General features: G+C 35.5%; 3 protein-coding genes across 4 annotated transcripts; all 3 read left to right on the forward strand.

Moving 5' to 3' along the window:
• Positions 1 to 104: 104 nt before the first annotated feature.
• Positions 105 to 1,621, forward strand: LOC6505074. The gene is made up of 4 exons (XM_001965478.4): positions 105 to 264; positions 324 to 784; positions 842 to 989; positions 1,054 to 1,621. Exons 1-4 carry the CDS (start codon positions 192 to 194, stop codon positions 1,377 to 1,379), a joined length of 1,008 nt encoding a protein of 335 aa, XP_001965514.2. The 5' UTR covers positions 105 to 191; the 3' UTR covers positions 1,380 to 1,621.
• A 1,461-nt stretch (positions 1,622 to 3,082) lies between these two features.
• LOC6505075 lies at positions 3,083 to 5,884 on the forward strand. The gene is made up of 4 exons (XM_001965477.3): positions 3,083 to 3,334; positions 4,097 to 4,992; positions 5,055 to 5,226; positions 5,287 to 5,884. The coding sequence occupies exons 1-4, from the start codon at positions 3,244 to 3,246 to the stop codon at positions 5,628 to 5,630; spliced, it is 1,503 nt and encodes a 500-aa protein (XP_001965513.1). The 5' UTR covers positions 3,083 to 3,243; the 3' UTR covers positions 5,631 to 5,884.
• Positions 5,885 to 7,266: 1,382 nt separating this feature from the next.
• Positions 7,267 to 8,363, forward strand: LOC6505076. Of its 2 annotated transcripts, none has more exons than XM_001965476.4 (3): positions 7,267 to 7,330; positions 7,385 to 7,457; positions 7,507 to 8,363. In XM_001965476.4, the coding sequence occupies exons 2-3, from the start codon at positions 7,431 to 7,433 to the stop codon at positions 8,278 to 8,280; spliced, it is 801 nt and encodes a 266-aa protein (XP_001965512.1). In that variant the 5' UTR covers positions 7,267 to 7,330; positions 7,385 to 7,430; the 3' UTR covers positions 8,281 to 8,363. The 2 variants fall into 2 exon arrangements, with proteins under 2 accessions (XP_001965512.1, XP_044573345.1); XM_044717410.1 differs by having other exon boundaries at positions 7,312 to 7,330; positions 7,513 to 8,363.
• The last annotated feature ends 12,924 nt before the right edge of the window (positions 8,364 to 21,287 follow it).

A 21,287-nucleotide genomic window follows, 5' to 3' on the forward strand; every position in this document is an offset into this window, starting at 1 on the left:
ATAGAATAAAATACAAAAAAATAATAGAGAGCCTCTCTAAATAATAATCTATTTTATTTATATAATAAATAATTAATCACATGACTTGATGAACTCAACTGAACTGATAAGCTACAGCATCCCAAAAATTTAATTTAAAAATAAAAAAAATTAGTCTAACTTTGGGATTGGAAGTGGAAAGTGGAGGTACTATGTGGCGGGTTTTTCTGATTCTGTCCGGGGCTCTGGGGGCCTTTCCCACAGATAGTGACTTGAGTCTGGCTGGTGAGTAGATGGGATGGGATTATCCTCATCAGATACCACTCTATTATGCTCCTTTTCAGAGGGCCAGCCCTGTCCCCAAATCCTAAACTATCCGCAGAGTGTGTGTAAAAGGAGGTGTCCTCAGATGAGGCAGTTCATCGATGAAAAGTATGTGGATCATGAGATACCCTGCAATTTTGATAGCATCTGTTGTCCCACCCACTCCCTCCAATCGGGAGCGACATCTCCCAGTGCTGGGACATCTCCAGTTCCACTCTATCCCAATGTCAAGTCGAAACCAGGACAGTTGGAAGTCTTGTATAATTTCAGTTTCCCGCCATTGGCCGAGTTGAGTTACTTGTCCCTAGATCAGGATGAACACCTGTACAGGTGTACTGCTCTATTGGTCCGGGAGGACTATGTTCTGACCTCGGCTGGGTGTGTGGGTAAAGATATCTCCGAGAAGCCCAATGGTGTCTGCTTCGGAAACTGCCACAGACTTGACAGGCAAGCGAGGGAAAAGATTCTGTTCGAAATCATTGTAAGTTGGATTTAAAATTGATTTATTTTATTTTTAATTTATGTTCTATGTCTTTAGGATGTCACCAAGTTCAGATACAATAACGACCTGGCCCTCATCCGGTTCGAGAACACTTTCAATTCCTCCGAGTTTCCAACAATCTGCCAGCAGAGCGACTTGGAGCAAGCCCATCGACTGATAGCCGTTGGTTTTTCACAAAAAGAAGGCAAGTTCTCAATCTTTTTATTATTTTTAATTAAAAACCCTAAAAAAATACCTATTTTTTATAGAAAATTGCGATCTTTTCCAGCAGAATATTGAGATAATGCCATTCGATTTTTGTAAAAATTTGGAAAATAATTTCAAGGTCGAGGGGATTGAAGGCGAAGTCACGCACTTTTGTGCCAGACCTATTAAGATGACGCGGAATGTACCGGGCGATTGTGTCCGCTGCTTACGCGGCAGTTCCAGTGTCCTGTTTGCCGTCCAACCGGATAACGGTTACTGTGCTGTGGGCATCGCCACGCCCACAATCAGCGCCTGCTACTACACCACGGCGGCACTCTACTACACCAGTTTGTTGAACCCGAACGTGACGAAATTTATTAATCAGTAATGGAGGACTATTTTAAACATATATATATATTTTTTTTAAATCAATTTTAATTAAATACATTTTAATAATTAATAATTTTAATATGTTTTTATTTGCTTGGTATAAAGAATTCTTGGACAAAGTTATATTATTTTATATTTTAATAAATATTCCCATAAAAAATTAATATTAAATGATGGAAAAAAATTTATTATAATTTTAATTTTTATCTGTTTAATAGATTTTCTTCTAAAGAAATATTAAACATTTTTAAAATAACAAAATAATTTGGTTTGTATTTTATTAAAATTTTCTATATTAATATTTTAAATATATATCACTAAATTATGAGATTTTTTTTTTTATTTTCATCATTAAATGTTATAAAAGAATAAAAAATTGACATAACTGAGAATCATATATTATGTACTAAAGAATTAAAATAATAATATATAAATAATAAAATTTATTCTTCAATGATAAGAATAATAATAATAGTAAAATATCAAATCAAAAATAATTCAAAAAATATATAATTATTTAAATTAATAATAAAATATCTTTTAACTTACCCGCTCCACTGTACATCCCACTGTATGCCGTTCAAATACATACATATGTGTACACATGTATGTACATTACATACGGTACATAAGCTAACGGTACTTTGCGCTTGGCAACAGGCTTCTGCCCACGCTCTCTCTCTCTCTCACACACACACACACGCACGGGAAGGGAGGAGAAGCCATGAATTTCCTTGTATTTCAGGATATAACTTTAAAAACTCTATTTAAATTAATTAAACACTATATAAAAACACTAATTCTTGATCTTATTAGATCCTTACACTTTATTCTGCCACAAGAATGAGAAGTTAAAAGAGAAACACAGAAAAACTGGCGTTTGGCGGGCGTCATAACGGAACTTATGTAGAGCGGATTCCTTAAAAACGATATTGAGAACGGATTCCATCCGATTTTGATATCCTTTAGGATATTAGAGCACTTTTCTTGATTTTAGGCACTGATTTAACTAATTCACTGATTTTTTAAGCACAAAACAAAAAGAAATACAAAAAATCAAACACGGAAGACGCGGAAAGGATCGTGCCGGAGAAGAAATGACGGAACGGAGCTGCCGGAGTGGGGAACTTTGGCAAGTGCTGCCCATACTGAACAGGATTTGGCAGCACTATTCAGGACTTTGGCGCCAATTTTCATATTTTTTAAACTTTTAGCTAATAAGATTTAATAAATAAGGGGGATAATGGGTATATTATTATTTATTTGTATTTAAAATATAAAAAGTGTGAAATACTATGGTACTATGGCATATAGTGACATAATTTTATATAAATATATTATTTAAACCCTCTATGATTCACAACCGATCGAATGGCTCTCAATTTATTGATTAAAATTGTTGATTACAAGTATTACTTACTATATTAATTCATGTAATGAAAAAAAAAACAAGCCATTGCATAATCTGGCTGATCCGACTGGGTGGGGTTACCCCCGGAACCCCTTTTAGATTTTGTGGCGGTACTCCCCTGGAGGAGCATCCTCTCCTTGCCAGTAAATGGGGATTCTCCAGTCCCCCCCATTCGGAGAATCATGAAAGCTCCAAGCTGCAGAGAGAAGCCCCCCAGGAGAGAGTGAGAATGAGAGACATTTCCGGAGAACCAGTTATAGGAGGGAGATTCAGATTCGGAATGAGAATCAGCTTTATAGCTCAGTTGGAAGCCAGCAGCTCATTTAATCGGTGTCTCATCAGCTCCCCGACAGTTTTCATCTCAAAATAATAATAAAATTACAACAAATATTAAGGAAAACATACAAGAAATTATAATAATTTTGTTTTTAAAATTAAATCACTATCCGGGATGCAGTATCGAGAGGAATCGGGCTATGTTTCGGCCCTAATCTTGGCCAGTTTGTGTCTCGGCCTTTGTCGGGGCTATTTCAGTCTAGAGGGTAATGTACTGAAAAAAATAATATTGTTTTGATAAATAAAAAAAAATAGAAATAATACGAAATAAATTAAATACTTGTTTGCAAGGTTTTCATTTGATTCCCATTAATATTGATAAGGAAATTAAAACAATTTATTTACATTTTCTTCAGACATATTATTGTTATCTGTATAGGTATAGATTATAGATTTTTAATTAAGTTTTTTTTTAGCTTATAGAAGGATTGGATTTGAAGTATTTAAATTTTATAAGCTAATTATTTTTATATATTTCCTAAAAGCCTAAAGATCTTGTATTTATATTCAAGAATTTAATTTAAAAACTTTCTTTTAAAGTAAGATTCTTAAGTTCCGGGTATCTATTACTTCCCTACCTATCTATATACAACTTTGCCGGGAAGTACCTGGTATCTATATTTAAAGCTTTCTTTACATTTTTAATATTGTTTAAATTTTGTTATATTATTTTTTCTCAAGTTCCGGGTATACAACTTTAATAGTTTCTTTTTAAATAAAATAATATGTATATAAAATAAATAGGTATGATTTTTTGTTTAAAAAGTACCAGTTATCTGTATTTAAAGCTTCCTTTATATGTATCTATTTTTAAATATTAATTTTACAGTTTCTCTTCCAATATAAATAATAAAGAAATTACCTAGTTATTGATTTTTTGTTTCAAAAGTACCAGGTATCTATATTTAAACCTTTTCTTATATGTATCTCTGTTTATACCTTTTTTAATATTATTTTTTCTTGATTAGTTGGAGATCCCTGTCCCACTCCTGGGTATCGGAGTCGCTGCCAACCCGTCGAGGGCTGCGAGACCCTGAACTCCCACCTCGAAACGGGTCGCCTCAACCTGGAGACCGTGATGAACTGCGGCTATACGTCCCACAGCGAGAAGATCTGTTGTCCCGTGGAGGATGCCCATACCCTAAATAGGATAGATCAGGGTACTACGACGAGTACTACCCCAAGGACTACGACGAGGTGGACTACCAGGAGGACTACAACTACCAGGAGGACTACCACTACGACTACTACTAGTGCCCCCAACACCGATAATTGGGTGGATATTTTCCAAACGGATCGGGATTATGTGAGCTCCTCGGTGGTGACTATTCCCACGGGTCAGAGAGCTTCGCGGGACAGTGTGGTATTCCGGGACACCTCGGAGGGTGCCGAGTGCAAGGCGCCGCTGTACGAGGGGCAGTGCCGCGCCGTCTCCCACTGCCCCAGCGTGGAGCCGTTGTTGCAACAGGGTCGTCTGAGGGACGAGGACTTCACCACCTGTCGCGAAGGCACCCACGAGGAGATTATCTGCTGTCCTTTGAACTTGCCCCTGCAGCCTCGTGTTCAGACTGCCCCACGTCTGGATGTACCCAGTGAGTCGCAGTCGCCACAATCGCCCCAGGATCCCCAGGAGGCGGAGGTGATAGCTCGGGCGGATGCCCTTCTCCCCCATTATCGTCACCTGGCCGCCCTGGCACATCCCAATGCCGCCTTCGATGGCCACTGGCATCACTGCACCGCCATGGTGTTGACTCCCCAGCTCCTCCTTAGCGCCGCAGGATGCGAGAGGCCCAGCCATGCCGTATTCGGGGTGGCGGACATGCGGGATGTGGATGCCGATGAGGATTATCTCACAGATATTGTGGTAAGTTGGATTCTCTTTCTGTAGTAGTCTCTTTAAAGCTATAACCTTTTCATCTCTTCCAGCGCCTGGCTCCATTCCACAAGGACCTGGCCCTGATACGCCTCCAGGATCCCCTTCGCTTGAACGACAGGACTCCGGCCAATGTCAGTGTGGCTCCAGTGTGCAGTCAGTACGAGCTGACCCGGCTTCAGGTCAGCGGCAAGCTAGTGGCCGTGGCTTGGGGCAAGGGTGATGGTGAGCCAGTCCTTCCAAGTTCCTACAGAACCCTCCTTTAATCTCTTAAATCCTTACCAGATACCGATTGTCCTCTGTATGAAATGCCAATGCGTTTGCGTCCCACCTGGGCCTGTGGCGATCTGGTCAACTATGGACGTGTCCAGGATCTGGGAAGCTCTCATCTCTGCCTGGAACCGGAGAATGGGGTTGAGGATCTTAGACGTTTCTCCAACTCCAGTACCTGCACACCGTGTCCCGCTTCAGTGGCCAGTGTCCTTCATCTGGTACGACCCTCGGGCACGAGGTGTGTCCTTGGAATAGCCACGCCCACGGGCGCTGATTGTGATGCTCGGATTATGTATTTCACGAGTCTTTTGAATTCCCAATTTCGACAATTTGTGGAAAACGAACAGAAGCAATAGTCAGTAGTATTTTTTTTAGGCTTAATTAGATAAACAAAATATTTAAATATAGAATAAGTCTTAGTTGTATGCCTTGCAAAGTCACACTGGCAAGGCCACTTGCTTTAAATACGAATCTGGCCACTCTGGTAAATAATTTGATGGCAAAATAACTATAATAGTCTTTAAAGTAAAAACTCAATTACCTCAGAAATGAATTTTAAAGCATATTCTTGTCACTGGGCATTCTAAATATATCTCAATTATTACGATAATTAATGCAAAACTCGTGGGGATTATTAACATTATTCCCGCATAAATTATACGTCAGTTTTGTAAAAAAAAAAATACTGAGAGGGGCACGCGGCACAAGTCTTTCGTCAGTTTGTCATTAAATTATCCGAAACCCCAAAAATAATAACAATGATTCATGGGTATTGCCTGGAAATGGTATATACCTTTTATTTTAATTTTAATAAACTTTGCTTTAAAAGCATAATGAATGCCACTTTATTGTCGATCTCTCTTCGGGTCAACTGCTCTCTGATTCCATCCAACTTTTTGTTTATATAAAAAAAAAAAAAAATATCTGTAAAACCGGTTTAAAAATCAAGAGAGTCATACAATATTGGCATGATCTTGATGGATTTCCTAGCTAGGTAGGGTCGGATAAATGGCAATAACAATTTCACCTGAAACTCCTTAACAATCACTGGAAATTAATTAAGAAGACAATCCAAAAATGTAGAACAAGGTGTTGCCTCTTATCGGTAATAAATCCCCAACATCGAGGGTTCTATTAGGGTTCGTCAATACCGAGGCAGGGGCAGGGCTAGGGGCTCCACCATATCGTCTATAAATATACCCACGCCACTGACTGACAGTGACAGCGAAGAAAAGGCGATTATGGAAGCGCCAAAATATATCAAATCAAAAGTACAAAATCGCAGAGTACCCAAAGGTGAATCATTCTATCGAATCTGAAGACTAGATGGTGAAATAGATTTCTAAAAGGGTTACTTTTTTGGGGGAAAAATAATAAAATATGACAGGGGATTATGTCTGCTTCCTTCTTGGGAGGTATTTCATATCTTTAAAAAATACTATAATTTATTTTAATTTTGATTTTAGGTAAAAAATAGTCTACTCCTAAGTTATAAATTTTATTAAATATATTTAATAAATCATTTTTATTCAAAAAAGTAACTTGAAAATGTACTATGGGGAGTAATGGGATTTAAAATAAGACTAGAGGGCGCCAAAACAAATGTATGTATAATTGATGTAAGGTAAAATGTATGTATACATATGTCTAATGTAAGGTAAATACATTCTACAGTCTAAAGAGGGCGCTTTAAAAAATTAAATAGAAAATATATTTAAATATATATTTAAACAACTATATATTTTAAAAATAAAAAAAAAATCCATAAAAAATACTTAAATATATATTTAAACCATTTAAAATTATAAAGTGTTTCAAAAATCCTCCTAAAAACCCTACATTACCCAATTTTTCGCTGAAATTTCAAACATTTCATTTCTGATCCCAATTTTTTAACAAAAAAAAAAGAACAAATCAAGTAGGCCATAAAAACATAGTAGTCCTTGGACTGAAACTTCAAATCTCCATTTTTCGAGGGAGTCAGCCGTACGATCCGATATCCTCATTCAACTGCTATCATCCCAAGGCATAACATCGTATCTAAAAAATAAAAGGGGTAACTTGGTGTATTTTTCTAAATTTATTTACCTAAATTTGTAAATTTTTTAAGCGCTGAAAAAAGCAAAACTTTCGTAATTAATAATTTGCCACAAAAAATGCCGAAAGTTCAAGCCAACAAAGTGGTAAGTTTTAGAGAAAAATAGGCCAATTTTTTTTTATTTATATTTAAAGCCTCAGGAAAAGTCAAAGCTCAGGATGAAGAAAGGACCTGGGAACAAAACGAAGCCGAAACAGGAAAGAAATGTTGCCGCAAAGGACCAGAAGATGCCAGCGGACCAGAAGGACGAACAAAACAAGCTGAAGGCTTCTGTTAAAAATATTCTACAGGTAACTGTCAAACATGACGATCTGGCTGAGGATAAGAAGGAGTTTCCCAAGGATAAAGACGTTCGGCCAAGGGCTGAGCGTAGGGAAATGCGCCAGTTAGTTATCAGTGACGAAAGTATCCAGCGTTTCGAGCAAGTTGCAATTATCCTCCCAGCCCCGGAAATGGGCCGTGCCATCATAACCGAAGTTCGTCAGTTTGTTGATCCTGATTTGCAGTTCCTGGCCCGTTTGAATATGCTGCCAGTCCGCCAGGGTAATAATCGGCATTTGTGTCCAAGACTGATCAGAAATCGCTCGGCACTATTGTTGCATTGTGCCAATCGCCTCAACAACGAATACGAACGTCTTTTGCGCTACAATCGCCGTCAGAACGCACTTCGCCAGATGATCCGTCTACAGCATAATAATAATTGGCTCCTGTTTGAGGTTGATTGGACAAACTTTATAATGTTAACGGTTGGATTTATCCTAATGTTAGCTGTTATCTCGATCTTTTGCGATCCGGTATTTTTTAATCCACGCTCGCCGAGGATGCCACGTCCCAGTCCCTTTTTTGGGCATCGCTTCTGGGCGGCTCTTCAGATTATGATGAGCTATTGGGGCATGGATCCCAAGTAAAATTTCATTTGTTTTGTTATTCATTTTCAAATCTCTTGTTGTCAATGTGGCCTTTTAATTAAAATGTTCAAAATTTTATCACAGGTTACTTTTTTTTTTGTCATTTTGGGAGGGTAGGGAATTTTTTAAAAGGTTTCTAAAGAAGGGTTACTAGTTCTATCCTCTTTAAGACATCTTCAAATATTTATAAAAATATATTTCAATAAAAAATCCATTTATTTTAAATTAGATAAACAAAATATTTAAATACAGTTCAAGTTATAGTTGTACGACTAGCAAGGTCACACTGGAAAGGTTTAAATATGCTTTATATATGATTTTGGTCACTCTGGTAATTAATTTAATGGCAAAAGAAAAGGGGGAGGTTACTTTTAAAAGAGAAGGTTACTAGTTCTAACCTCCTTAAGACATTTTACCACTTTATATCCAAACACTTAAGCCTTAAAATATTTATAAAAATATATTTTAATAAAAAAACCCATTTATTTTTTAGCAGAATAGTTATCATTAAAAGCAAGGCCCCCTCAGTCAGTTAAATAAATGTGTAAATTAGCATAAAAAGAGTACTACACTTGCTGTCAGTCTGTGAGAAGTCTTTAAAAAATACTTCAAGTTACCAGTTTTAAGGATCGATCGAATCAAGGAGCAGGGACTGGAGCCTGTTTAACTGGCTTTTGGCCAAGAAATGAGAGACTGGACATTGGAAATGTGAGTGAACTGGCTGGCAGTCGTCAAGTCCAGAAACTTGGAAACTTGGCAGCCCGGCAGCATCGCATCGAATCGGCCAATCATGGCAATTTTCTATAATTTTGCACCATCCGCAAAAGGCAGCTAAAACCTAAAAAAAAAGAGGATAAAAAAAATGGAAAATGAAGTCGCTCACTAAATAAAATGCTCAGGGAAAATGAAACCGAAGCCAAAACTGATTTAAAGGTGGGGGCAAAAAAAAAAAATAATAAAAAATTTGCATAAACCGGGAACTGGATTTTTTAAAATTTTACAGAGAGGCTGGAGCTGGGCCATTGAAATTGAAGTACAGTGAGATGTCACTAAGAGGGATATGGGCTTAGGATATATACAAATAAAATTTAAAGCTTGCAGTTCTTGTTCTTAAATTTCAAATAAAAGCTAGTATAGTTAGATAAACTTTTAATAAATTTAATAACATTATAAATATAACTATTATTTATTGAAATATATTTTTTTTACACTCTTCCCTTGATTATCCTTTAATTTGAAGGTATATCCTTCTTATAGAGTCCCTACTGTCATCGTAGACTTTTAGAAGGTCCAGCCAAGAGAGCAATTTGAAGTTAGATGCGACTGTGACCGGGGCTGGGGCTGGGGCTCTGGAACTGCTGTGGCAGTTGCTCCTGGAGGCCATCGCATCGTCGACATCGCAACTCTCGAATAAAAATTATATTCAGGCGCTGATTACAATGATCGAGGAAATTGTCGTCGCCTGAAGCGATCACTTCGTAATTGGACTCTGGACATTTTGCATTTTAGACTCTGAAGGAGTGCGGAGACTATCAAAGTTTTATTTCTTTACATATATATAAGATATTTATATATTTGCATATTTTTTAAGAGATGATTATCTAATTTTTGCATGGATTTTTGGAGAAATAATAGTCATAGGAAGTTTAAAATTAAATATAAATTTTATCCTTGTATTATATAATTTTTTGACATTTTTCTATAAATATTAAACCCCATTTTGCATCTCTTATTTGTATATTTTTCTTTAAATCTTTTTTTTTAGACCTCGTTTCTTTCCTTAACCTTTTGATTAAGAAAGTACAGTATTCTCAGGTTAAGATCAACCGACTGAAAGTTAACGGTCAAGGTCGTATGGGCCGGGTCACGTATATTCAATTTGACGGTTTAGTGAAAAACCCCGCAATAATCAATAATTTCCCATAATTAGCCGGCGTGGCGCGTCGTGGCGGTTTTTGGCGAATTCGCGAAGATCGAAGATCGAAGCACTCAGATCGACCTTTATGGCCAAAAGAAACGCGATTTTGGGCCAAGAGTATCCAGTTTATTGAGCTTCTTGACCAAACCGATGGATGATTGCTGGCAATCGAACTAATTTGATTGATCCTTGGAGCCCTATTTATTGGTCCCAGAATTAAAAGATCCGTTATGCGTGATGGATCTTAACTTTAAGAAAAAGAGAAAAAAAATATTAAAAAAATATACAAAAAAATATACAACAAATGTATATTTAATTTGTTGTTTAAAGTCATGTGCGTGTTGTTTCCCTTATCCTTTGGGACTTTATTCTTTTCTTTACATTATTGACTTTTGTGGTTTGGAAACCGTTTAAAAATCCATTTGCAACTGACCCTCGACAAGTGGAGCATGTAATGTCTTTCAGTGTAATGTTGGTTTTTTTTTTTTGGTATTATTTTGAAAACCACAAAAAAGGACCTTCAATACCTGCTGACGATCGGAAGTCTTTGTGGTTTCTTTGGCTTTGAACTTCAAGAAGAAATTTTAGTTTTTAAGAATATATAATATTATGCCAGCTATAAGTTAATTTTATTCAAAAAACTACCTTAAAGCTTATGAGTAATATAGGGAATTTCCGGAAATTGATCTTCTCTTCTTCCCAACTCTTAACTTGGCTTTATCCCCCCGAGTCCCCTTCGAGTCGAGTTCGTAGCCTAATTCTTTTGTTGGCTTCTGAAAATTTTCCAAGGCAACCGCATTTTTTTTCCATTTTTTTTTAAATATACAGCTACCAGCCAAGTTATAATTAAAGGCAATAAAAAAAAAAAACCGCCAAATGTATATGAATATGAATGACTGCTGCTGCTGGTAGTTGTTGTTGTTGTTGGTTTTGCCACTTTTCCAGGCATTTTTTTTTTTCTGTTTCCACTTTATTAATAATTTATTTTTTCCTCTATTTTTTTTTTTTTTAATTGGAGCAACAAGCTGGAAACAAATGCGAATGAATGCGAATGGTTGTGTTCGAATTCAGTTGAATTCCTCAACACCTGCCCCTTTGATCCCCTCCTCCCTCGTGACCCCTCGACTCCTCCCGTATACGCCCCTTAATAAAGTCACGCCCCCCCTACGCCTCTCATATATGTATTATATGCGTAATGTGGGTGCGTTGAGAGCTAATTCTGTGTGGCACCCACAATTATCCCGTCACATTATCCACTATGGAAATTTATGGGGTTTATGGAATAAGGGGGGCTCTAGATTAATTTTTTTTTCTCTTTTCAGAGTCCAATAATTAAGCGCAATAAAAAGCAATTTATAAGACAGCTAAAATATGAAACTAATATGCAAAATATTTTAATATCCGACATGGTTTTTTGGTTAATTTGAATGGGAATTGGGTTGGTGGAGGGAAATTTCATTATTTCTGGGGAAGTATTTTACTTGATTATCCTTGATTTTAATTTTAAAAAATAATGAGGGGTGAACCAATTATGAAATAATGTTTAATAAGCTAAAAAGGGGCATTTTTTAGGGGGTGTGTTTTAGGGAATATAAAAGTAAATTTTTAAAAAAATATATTCTTCATTATAATCACTCATATTAAAAGGAAAAAATGTTATAAAAAAATTATTGGTATTTATTTATAGTATTTATACATATTTCTAAGAAAGATTTAAAAGATAATAAGACCTAGTTTTGTAGAAACTTCAAAAGAATAAAAGAATTAACAAAAAAATTTAAGAATAATGAAATACATGAACATGAAATAGAAACTTATTACTAGAAAAAATTAAAAAAATATAATTAATATAATATACATATATTAATTTTTTTTTAAATTATAATATAATTACCCAAAAAGTCCTTAAAGTTTTCCCTTTTAGACAGGGTGATCATTATCAATTCCCTCCCACGTTCTCTCACACCCACTTGTTCTCTCTCCTCCGTTCTCTCTCTATCGCTATTCTGCCTCCTTCAATCAAAGTTCAGTTTAATCCTTCTCCGCGCGACAGTCCTTTATCTCCGTTTAATTTTGTGTTTTTTGTTTCTGTGCTTACTAATCAGTGTTTAAAATTAAGATTGTATTAAATATATTAATAATAGTCACTAAAATCGTTCTTTAAAACAATGAAATAAGTAGTTACTTTAAAAATGTCAAGGAAAGTGCGGGGTTTCGTGAGTACGCGAGTGTCTATGTGTGTGTGTGAAATAGTCCAGGAGAAATAGTCCAATTTCTTTAGTTTTTCGTTTTAAAATCAGTGTTATCCTTTAAAAAATATAGTTATTGTGTCGATGGCTATTTTATTTAAATATTTTATTCAAGTTTATAGTGTTTTTTAGTGATTTCCGGATGATGTTTCCTTTTTTTTGTTGCTTTTTTTTGTGTGCTTGTGTGGGTGTCTCTGTGAGAGCAAGTGCGTGGGCGACATCCTACGCCTGTTGCGTCACAGAAAAAGTACCGTTAGTCAGTGTTGGCATGAACTTATGTAATAAGAAGACTTGCAAATAATATAGTGAGAGAAATTATGAGTAAGTAAAAAAATAATAGTATTTTAATTATTATTTATTTTGATTTTTTTATAGTTTTGTATTTTTGTGTAATTTAGAGAAAATTCTGAGATTGATATTGATTATTTATTTAATGTGATGGAGTTATTTTTAATTTTAGATTATTTTTGACAACAATGCTTATTAACTGAAAGCTAAACATAATTTTAAAATTTTAAATATTGACAGTTAATTACTGTGTTAAATAGATACAGTTTTGTGATTATTTTATTTAAACTAATATCATTTGAACTAGTATATCATAATAATATTTATTTATTCATTTGAATATAAAGCTTTAAATCGTGTATAAATTAGTATCTCTTGATATTATAAATTAAAAATAAATAAAAATAGTAAAAAATATCGAAAATAGTTAGTTGGCTTAACATTTTTGTAATAATTTTTATAAAAATTATACATTTCTATAAAAAGGTAAATAATATAAATAGATATTTCCCTTATATTATTGTGTTATAGGAAGTTGTTAAAGAACTCTAGGAGGATCATGAAGAGATATGGTGGTAAGTATTATAAAGAAATATTGTTGATTTTCTTATAATATTTATTTAATTATTAATATTATTTATTATGCATATTTTATGCATATTTTATTCATATTAATTATTTATATTTTTGCATGTTATTTATTATTCTAAACAAATTCTTTGTGGTCTTCTTTGGGGCTGTTCTAATATCGGCTCTTCTTTTGCTTGATAATTACCCGAAACGATCTCCGTTGGCTGTGTTAAGGCCCACCCTAATGGCCGTCATGCAAATTGTGGCAGGTTGCCCCCGCTGCACCCGCCCCCCCCTTTCGCCCCATCGAGCGTAGATAAGTATGTGCCATCAATGCATCAGCTGCCAAATTACATGTTTCCCGGCAACAAGAAGAGAAATTATAAAATTATCACAGAACAAAAAAAAGGCAAGAAAAATTTAATAAAAGAAGAGGGACTAAGACAAGGATCTAGGGGAAGAGAAATGAGAAAGGTATAAGGGGATATAAGGGGATATATGTTATAGGGGATATGCTTTAAAAGGTGCCACAGAGAAACAAAAAAAATTAAATAAAAAATTAAGGGTCTCGGTGTTGTCATTGTTATATAAAAAGCTGAAACCGGAACGGGAATGGGAATAAAAAAAAAATATATATATTTATGAAATATACAAAGTGGGCGGTGCCCGGGACCACGCCCCTTGCCACACGGTTCCAAATGAAAATGAAAATCGTAATAAACGCAATAATAATCATGAATTGGAGAAAAAAAACTACAACAACAATGGAAGAAATGGGATATGGAAAAAAAAAAAAAAATAGTAGTGAGGAAATGGAAATTGAAACTCACCCTTAGGTTAGATCCCCTCACCCCACCCCCTATAGCACACCCTTCTGTTAAACGAATTATAAACACATACATAGGTGCAGCAGCAGCACCCCCCTCTCTCCCTACCTTCCTGGCTTGCAGCTTCCACAGAAACACGTGACTCTGCCACATCTGCGCCCTCTTCTTCAATCGGGGAAACTCCCCAATTTTCCAATTCTACAAACTGTTTCTTTCTCTTTCTCCCACTCTAAGCCTCTCTCTCTCTCTCTATTCCTCTTAGTCTATTATTGTATTAAGTGATTATCACCGCAGGATATTAATCGAAGGGGGGAGTCTCTTGATTGTGGAGCGTGCTTGGCCCAAAAAAAAAAAAAAAAAACAAAAAGATCCTCTTATTTTCCAGGCAGCTGCTGCCAGAGTTTCTGAGTTCCATTGGAATGGCATTTTTCCTGGAGGCGGTTTTCCATGGACCAAGGGGTGACGGGGTGGTGGGGTGGTAATAGCAATTGGTTAGGAAAATTATAGTCCAAAGAGCTGAGGATAATTTTTAGCAAAAGCTTCTATCCTCAAGGCGGAAAATTTAAAAACATCAACAAATCGAATTGATTTTCTTGGTTCTTCAGACTTGGTTCTGACTAGTTCTGACTTAAAAGTTTTATTCCAATTATAGAATTATGTATACTTTCTTACTGTATTTTATTGTATTTTTAATCTAGAAATGTTGTAAGATATTTCGCTTAAGAATGGGAGAAATATTGGCTGAGATATGGCCATAGCTTTGGGCAAAACTGTCATTCCCTGTATTTTTGGGGGCTACATTCTAGAAAATTTCACAAAAAAAATATTAAAATATTTCGTTTTAGGATTTTAATGTAGAATAATGAAGAATCGATCTACAATTTCTTAAAGGTATTCCTTTCAAGAATCGGTTCAATATTGACAAAGATATAGCCATCACAGTGGCCCATATGGGGTTCCCTGTGTTTTTCAAAGGGATCTTCTAAAAAATTTAAGAAAAAATTAAAAAAATATTTTGTCTCAGATTTAGATGCAAAATGGGGAATCAATCCATCGTTTAAGGTATTCCTCTCGAGGATCGGATGCGTATTGGCCAAGTTATAGCCTCCGAGAGGGCCAAAAGGCCATTCCCGGTGTTTTTGAAGGGCCATTCCCTTGGAAATTTTTGAAAAAAATTTAAAAAATATTTCGCTCTCGGATTTTGATGAGGAATGGCGGGGAATCGATCCACCAATCGTTTAAGGTATTCCTCTCGAGGATCGGACGCATATTGGCCAAGTTATAGCCTCCGAGAGGGCGAAAAGGCCATTCCCGGTGTTTTCGAAGGGGACCCCCTGGAAATTTTTGAAAAAAATTAAAAAAATATTTCGCTCCCGGATTTTGATGCAGAATGATGGGGAATCGATCCAAAAATCGTTTAAGGTATTCCTCTCGAGAATCGGATGCGTATTGGCCAAGTTATAGCCTCCGAGAGGGCGAAAAGGCCATTCCCGGTGGGAAGGGGACCCCCTGAAAATTTTTGAAAAAAATTTAAAAAATATTTCGCTCCTTGATTTTGATGCAGAATGATGGGGAATCGATCCACAAATCGTTTAAGGTATTCCTCTCGAGAATCGGATGCGTATTGGCCAAGTTATAGCCTCCGAGAGGGCGAAAAGGCCATTCCCGGTGTTTTTGAAGGGGACCCCCTGGAAATTTTTGAAAAAAATTAAAAAAATATTTCGCTCTCGGATTTTGATGCAGAATGACGGGGAGTCGATCCACAAATCTTTTAAGGTATTCCTTTTAAGAATCGGTTCAATATCGGTAAAGATATAGCCATCTCAGTGGGTCATATGAGGTTCCCACTATTTCTGAAGGGGACCTCCTAGAAAATTTTGGGAAAAAATCTAAAAAATATTTTGTTTCCAGATTTAAATGCAGATTTATGGAGAATCGATCTATTAATCTTTTGAGGTATTCCTTTTAAAAATTGGATAAATATTGACCGAGATATGGCTATCACAGTTAGTCCTTTCCATTCTAACTATAAAAATGAATACATTTTTTTATAGAATTTTTTTATAGAATTCTGTATATTTAAAAAAATTTGTTTTTTTTTGTTTGGTAGAAATGTTTATGATAATTTTATAACAAATTGAAAGAATTATCAGAACATTAAGTCGAAAGTCTCCCAATTTCTTGGCAATTTGTGGAAGCCTCTTGGCCAAAAAAATTACCATTTTTGGTCGGCCATTTTTGCAACAGCAATTACAGTGGCAGGAACATTAAAAAGCACCAGCAACATTAACTACAAAAAACAAAAAAGAAACCTGATCCTGTCTTGTTTTTTTTTTGTGGATTTTTTTTTGTTTCGAAGAAACTTGCAACAAACGCATTTGGTTGGGGCAGCAACAAAAAACGCGGCAATAAAAATTAAGTTGAAGTTGAATTTGAAATTCAGATGACGACGACTCTTACCCAATTATTAATAATAATAGCAACAACAAAAACAACAAAAACCAGTAGTAGTAGTAGTAGTAGTAGCTGTGGCAGCAACATGATGAAGAAGAAGAAGCACCAGCCCCACAACTCTTGGGGAGAAGAAGGAGAAAAAAAAAGTTAATAGGACCGCATTCATTAAATCCATTTAATGCACAGAGAAGGCAAATTATTGCGCTAAAAGAAAAGCACAACAACAACAACAAAAAAATGCAGAAAAAAATATAATTGGAGTTGGTTGAACACCGCAAAGAAGAAGAAAACAGGGAGCTTGCCACAAAGGGGGGTGGAGGGATAGGGGCTAAGGGGGCAGAGGGAGCACAACGTCGACGTTTGGTCGCCGGCCATTAAAATGGCCAACGAATTGGCCAAAAAAAAAAAAAAAAAACAGTCCACTGAGGGGGTAGAGGGGTGCTGGTCATCCAACTGGCCATGTAAACTGGCCTCGTCCAGAGCGACAGAGAGAGCACTCTACCTCTATCCCCATCTCACTTCCTCACAGAAAAAAAAAAATAATAAAAAAAAAAATAAATAAAAACCGGTAGCTCCACTTTAAACCACTTTTAGTGCAAAAAAACGCAAAAAGACGTCCCGTCCAAAGGAGATTTTTTAGAGGTTAGTATACCCTTAGAGGTTAGTAAATATTGGATAAAAAATATAAAAAAAAATATTTAAAAAAAATGTAACTTTATGGACATGGAGTTGAACTTATGTACTTAAGATACTCATATGTATCTTGGATTTGGGAATACAATTTCTTGAAATAAAGTATCTTTTTTGTCTAAAAAGGATATTTATTTTAACCTAAATATTAAACTATTAATTTATCATTTAATCTACAAAACCTTTAAATATATTTAACTAAGTTAGACCCCGTAGAATATTTTAGTTAGTGTTAATAAATATATTTAGTTAATATTTCTAATATAATATTTAAATGTAATAGAGTCTAGTTTATATTTTTAAAAACCCTGTATTTCAACCCGATATCTGTATTTTTGTATTATTTTAAATATTTGAAAATATCCTACTTTGTGGCAGACTCTTCCTTATCGAAATTTGAATTAATAAACAATTAAATAGATTTTATTTATACATGTTTTTCATATAATATTATATTTAAGAAACTAAATTTAAAGAATACAAAGAATTCGTGATCTGTAAGATGATCTCTTAGGATTTCCCTTTATATTTTAAACATATTTTAAAGAAAAATGTAATATTTGAATATATTCCTATATTCCAAATATTTATATTCCAATTTTTTAACTATTATTCCACTAAAAAAATGTCTGCAAATATCTGTAGCAAAATCGACATTCGAATCTTGAAAGGAAAACACCTTGAGACCTATGCCGTCATCAGTCTAATTATTTTCTTGGAAAAACATGCGCGGCGCAAATAAAAGACGGAAAAAGGGGGGGTCCACACTGGGTGTGGTTTTCCTCAACGCCACCTAAATTGTAATTTTTCTTGGTTTTTTTTTCCTTTTTGCTACTGGCCCCAAAAAAAATATCGCCTTCTCTTTCCAAATCATCAAACAATTTGCAAATCGCATGCAATTTTCCTTTTCCACCAGAGTTGCCTTGTTATTGCCTTCATGTTGTTGTTGTTGTTGCATTTCCTGTCGCCACAATAGCTCCCCCCCTTCTATATTTTTTTTCCTTTCAACCATTTGAACTCCGCCTCTGGGATCCCGCATACGTTTTGTAGAATTACATGATCATTAATGAACTGCTCCAATTATATAGAGAAAAAAAATAATAACAACAACATACCATCGTATCTCGATTTCCATATGCCGTCCTTGCTATATAGAAGGGGGGATGGAGGAGTGAGGCAATTCTTGGGAGGCGCCTTTGGTCATTTAAATTGTTGTTTTGCATGTGAGCTGGACATTTTCCACACCTTTTAATTCACGAGGCCCTCCTCAGCTCGAATCCATTCAAATAGGACGAATGCCAAACGAGGGCTGGCCAGCAAAAAAAATTGAAATAGAAGAAAAAATCATAGGAGCTTCTAGTCGAAGTTTAGACACTCTATCTAAGATACTCTCTTTATTAGATATAATATATCTAAGTTCAGGATATCAAGTTTCAGGATTCTATTGCCAAAAATACCAGAGTTAAGGGTAGTTTTGGTCTATATCTATAGGATATATTCGTCTGATCCATATGAAAATTTCCATCACAGATACTTTACTCATAATATAGATTCTCCCAAAGTTGCATACTTCTATAGACAAAAATACCAGTGTTATGGATAGTTATGAATAGATCTGGTGTTCATTTATACAAGATCTATAGGATATATTTATCTGATTCTTATGAAAGTTTATACAACAGATACTTTACTCAAAGAATAGATTCTATCAAATTTTCAGGCTTTTATTGCAAAAAATACCAGAGTTATGGATAGTTTTAGTGTTATATCTATAAAGAAATATGGTTATAATGGGTCTATTCTTAGAAAAATTTCTATAAAAGACCAGTTCCTCTAAAAAAAAATCATACTAAATAAAGTTTTAAGTTTCTAATTTCAAAAAGTATATGGCACAAATTATATAAGGATATATCCAACCGATCTAGACCTTATCTAGCTATGTATTCTATCAGAAATGACTATATCCCACACCCTAAGAGGATATTCTGATTAAAAAATATATATATTTTATTCACTTTAAACATAAAACCATAATACCCTCTTCTAGAGTAAAAAAAAATGGTAAAACATGAAGAAAAAAATAAAAATAAAAAAGGAAATGATACCGCGGGGAAAATGGCTAGGGGAAATGGGAAAATGGCAGAGCGGAAAAAGCCAAAGGCCAGAGAAGCCGTCAAGTTTCCGCCACTTGACCGTCCGGCCAGCACCGATTCATTGGTCCAGGTATCCGATAGATACAAGTCTGTTTCAGTATGTGTATCTTAATCTGCAAACTAATAGAACCAAAGTGTGAAAATAAAATTAAGCTTAGCTATAAATAGCTTAGCTTTTAAGATAAAATATCTTAAATATTATAGAAAAAATTGCATAGTTTACAAAGAGTTTACAAAGAGTTAAGAAAACTTTTGAAATTGAATACAAAAATTAATAATATTATAAAGTATAAATAAGATATTAAAGTATATTAGTATTGGAAAAATAATAATAGAAGTTTAAATACATTAATTTATTTGGAACTTTGAAAAAAAAACACTTGTAAAATAATATTATGGGAATTAGGGAGGTATCCTCTAAGGATAATAAATAAATCAAGAAAATATAAAATAAATAATAAATATGCAAATAATACTTTTGGAAATGTTCTCTACCTCCTTGAAATCCCCCCTTTTTTATAAGTAATAACCCCTCGAACCAATTAATTATCCAAACCCCAATACCAATACTACTTGTAGGCTGTTTGCCAATAAATTGGCCACAAAGTCCACTGAAACTGGCCAAAAACAGTGGCAACTTGTGCTGCCCATTGGCACTCAATCAAAACGGGGGGAGTTCATGGAGTTCCTTACGTTCCTTACGGAGATATGTATCTTTCGATCTCGATCTTCTTGATCCAACATTCCGTCACGTAATCGGCGAAGCGATAAGTTGGCCCGATTGGTACCTGTGGCCCGGTTCTGAGCTGGAGCCGGGCTGAGTAGTGTCCGGGCGAGTATCTGTATCTGCGGAATCGGTATCTGTATCTGGAATTGGCCAATATGGCCGAAGGGGGCCAGAAGCCAGGCCGAGAACTAACGGTTAGCGGGCAATTTTGTAGGCCCCTTAATTCGCCAAAAAAAAAAAATGCAAAAAAAATAAAGAGAATTCGTAATTGGGGATATTATTATGTTTTGTTGTTTTTTCCTTTTTTTTTTTTTTTGTTTTTTGCGATTACTTTCTTTCTGAAATGACGCATTTTTTTGTTGTATTTTTTTTTTTTGTATTTGCAAAATGGCAAAAATCTTTGTGAAGAGGCTAGAAAGAGAGGTGGTTATAGCCAACGAAAGAGATGGCAATAATGAAACGCAAGAGCGAGCAGCGTTTTGCGATTGGATTAAAAACAAAAAGGTAAAAAAAAGGTAAAAAAAGGTAAAAAAAAAAGGTAAAAAAAATGGTAAAAAATAACCGGCATCGTGAAATGGCAACAGCAACAACAACAACATCTACAGCAGCAACATGCAACACCAACAATGCCTTGTGACGTGACTGATTGCTATTTGGCACGCAAACGAAACAACGTTGCCAAAGTTACTGCAGTCAACCTCAGTCGCCCCTCCTCCTCCTTCTGCCTCTGCCACTGCCACTGCAACGCCCACCTCCCCCCTTGCAGCCACTTTGTTGGCCGTTTCCAACGTTGCCGCCATTGGTCAAAAGCAATGGCCGTCAAAAGCCGGGCTTCTGGCAACAAAAAAAAAACAAAAAAAAAATAATCATTTTGTGCGTGTATGGTCTCTTTTATTTGCTGCAAGCATGCAAACGTGCCAGCCACTCCCCTCTGGATCCCCTCGTGCCCGTCCTCCTTAGTCGCTTCTTGCCACAAAAACTGGTTGCCCCTCTGCCACTCCTGCAACCTGTTAGATGCTCCACAAGATGATTGACTTCTGCTGTTACACTTTAAGCAGCCTCCACCAGGAGATGGTTACTTGGAATGCCATTTTAGCTACTCTTTTTGTTTAAATATTATGTAATAAGACT

Source organism: Drosophila ananassae, chromosome XR, assembly GCF_017639315.1.
Source record: "Drosophila ananassae strain 14024-0371.13 chromosome XR, ASM1763931v2, whole genome shotgun sequence".
Taxonomy (NCBI): Eukaryota; Metazoa; Arthropoda; class Insecta; order Diptera; family Drosophilidae; genus Drosophila; species Drosophila ananassae.

What these genes read in the sequence shown, in the direction of transcription:
- LOC6505074 (XM_001965478.4), top strand. Translation starts at nt 192, where the DNA reads ATGTGGCGGGTTTTTCTGATTCTGTCCGGGGCTCTGGGGGCCTTTCCC. An exon ending in TAGTGACTTGAGTCTGGCTG is followed by an intron (nt 265 to 323) that starts GTGAGTAGATGG and finishes GCTCCTTTTCAG; the next exon opens with AGGGCCAGCCCTGTCCCCAA. An exon ending in TGGTTTTTCACAAAAAGAAG is followed by an intron (nt 990 to 1,053) that starts GCAAGTTCTCAA and finishes TATTTTTTATAG; the next exon opens with AAAATTGCGATCTTTTCCAG.
- LOC6505075 (XM_001965477.3), top strand. Translation starts at nt 3,244, where the DNA reads ATGCAGTATCGAGAGGAATCGGGCTATGTTTCGGCCCTAATCTTGGCC. An exon ending in ATTATCTCACAGATATTGTG is followed by an intron (nt 4,993 to 5,054) that starts GTAAGTTGGATT and finishes CATCTCTTCCAG; the next exon opens with CGCCTGGCTCCATTCCACAA. An exon ending in GGCTTGGGGCAAGGGTGATG is followed by an intron (nt 5,227 to 5,286) that starts GTGAGCCAGTCC and finishes AATCCTTACCAG; the next exon opens with ATACCGATTGTCCTCTGTAT.
- LOC6505076 (XM_001965476.4), top strand. Translation starts at nt 7,431, where the DNA reads ATGCCGAAAGTTCAAGCCAACAAAGTG. An exon ending in AAGTTCAAGCCAACAAAGTG is followed by an intron (nt 7,458 to 7,506) that starts GTAAGTTTTAGA and finishes TTATATTTAAAG; the next exon opens with CCTCAGGAAAAGTCAAAGCT.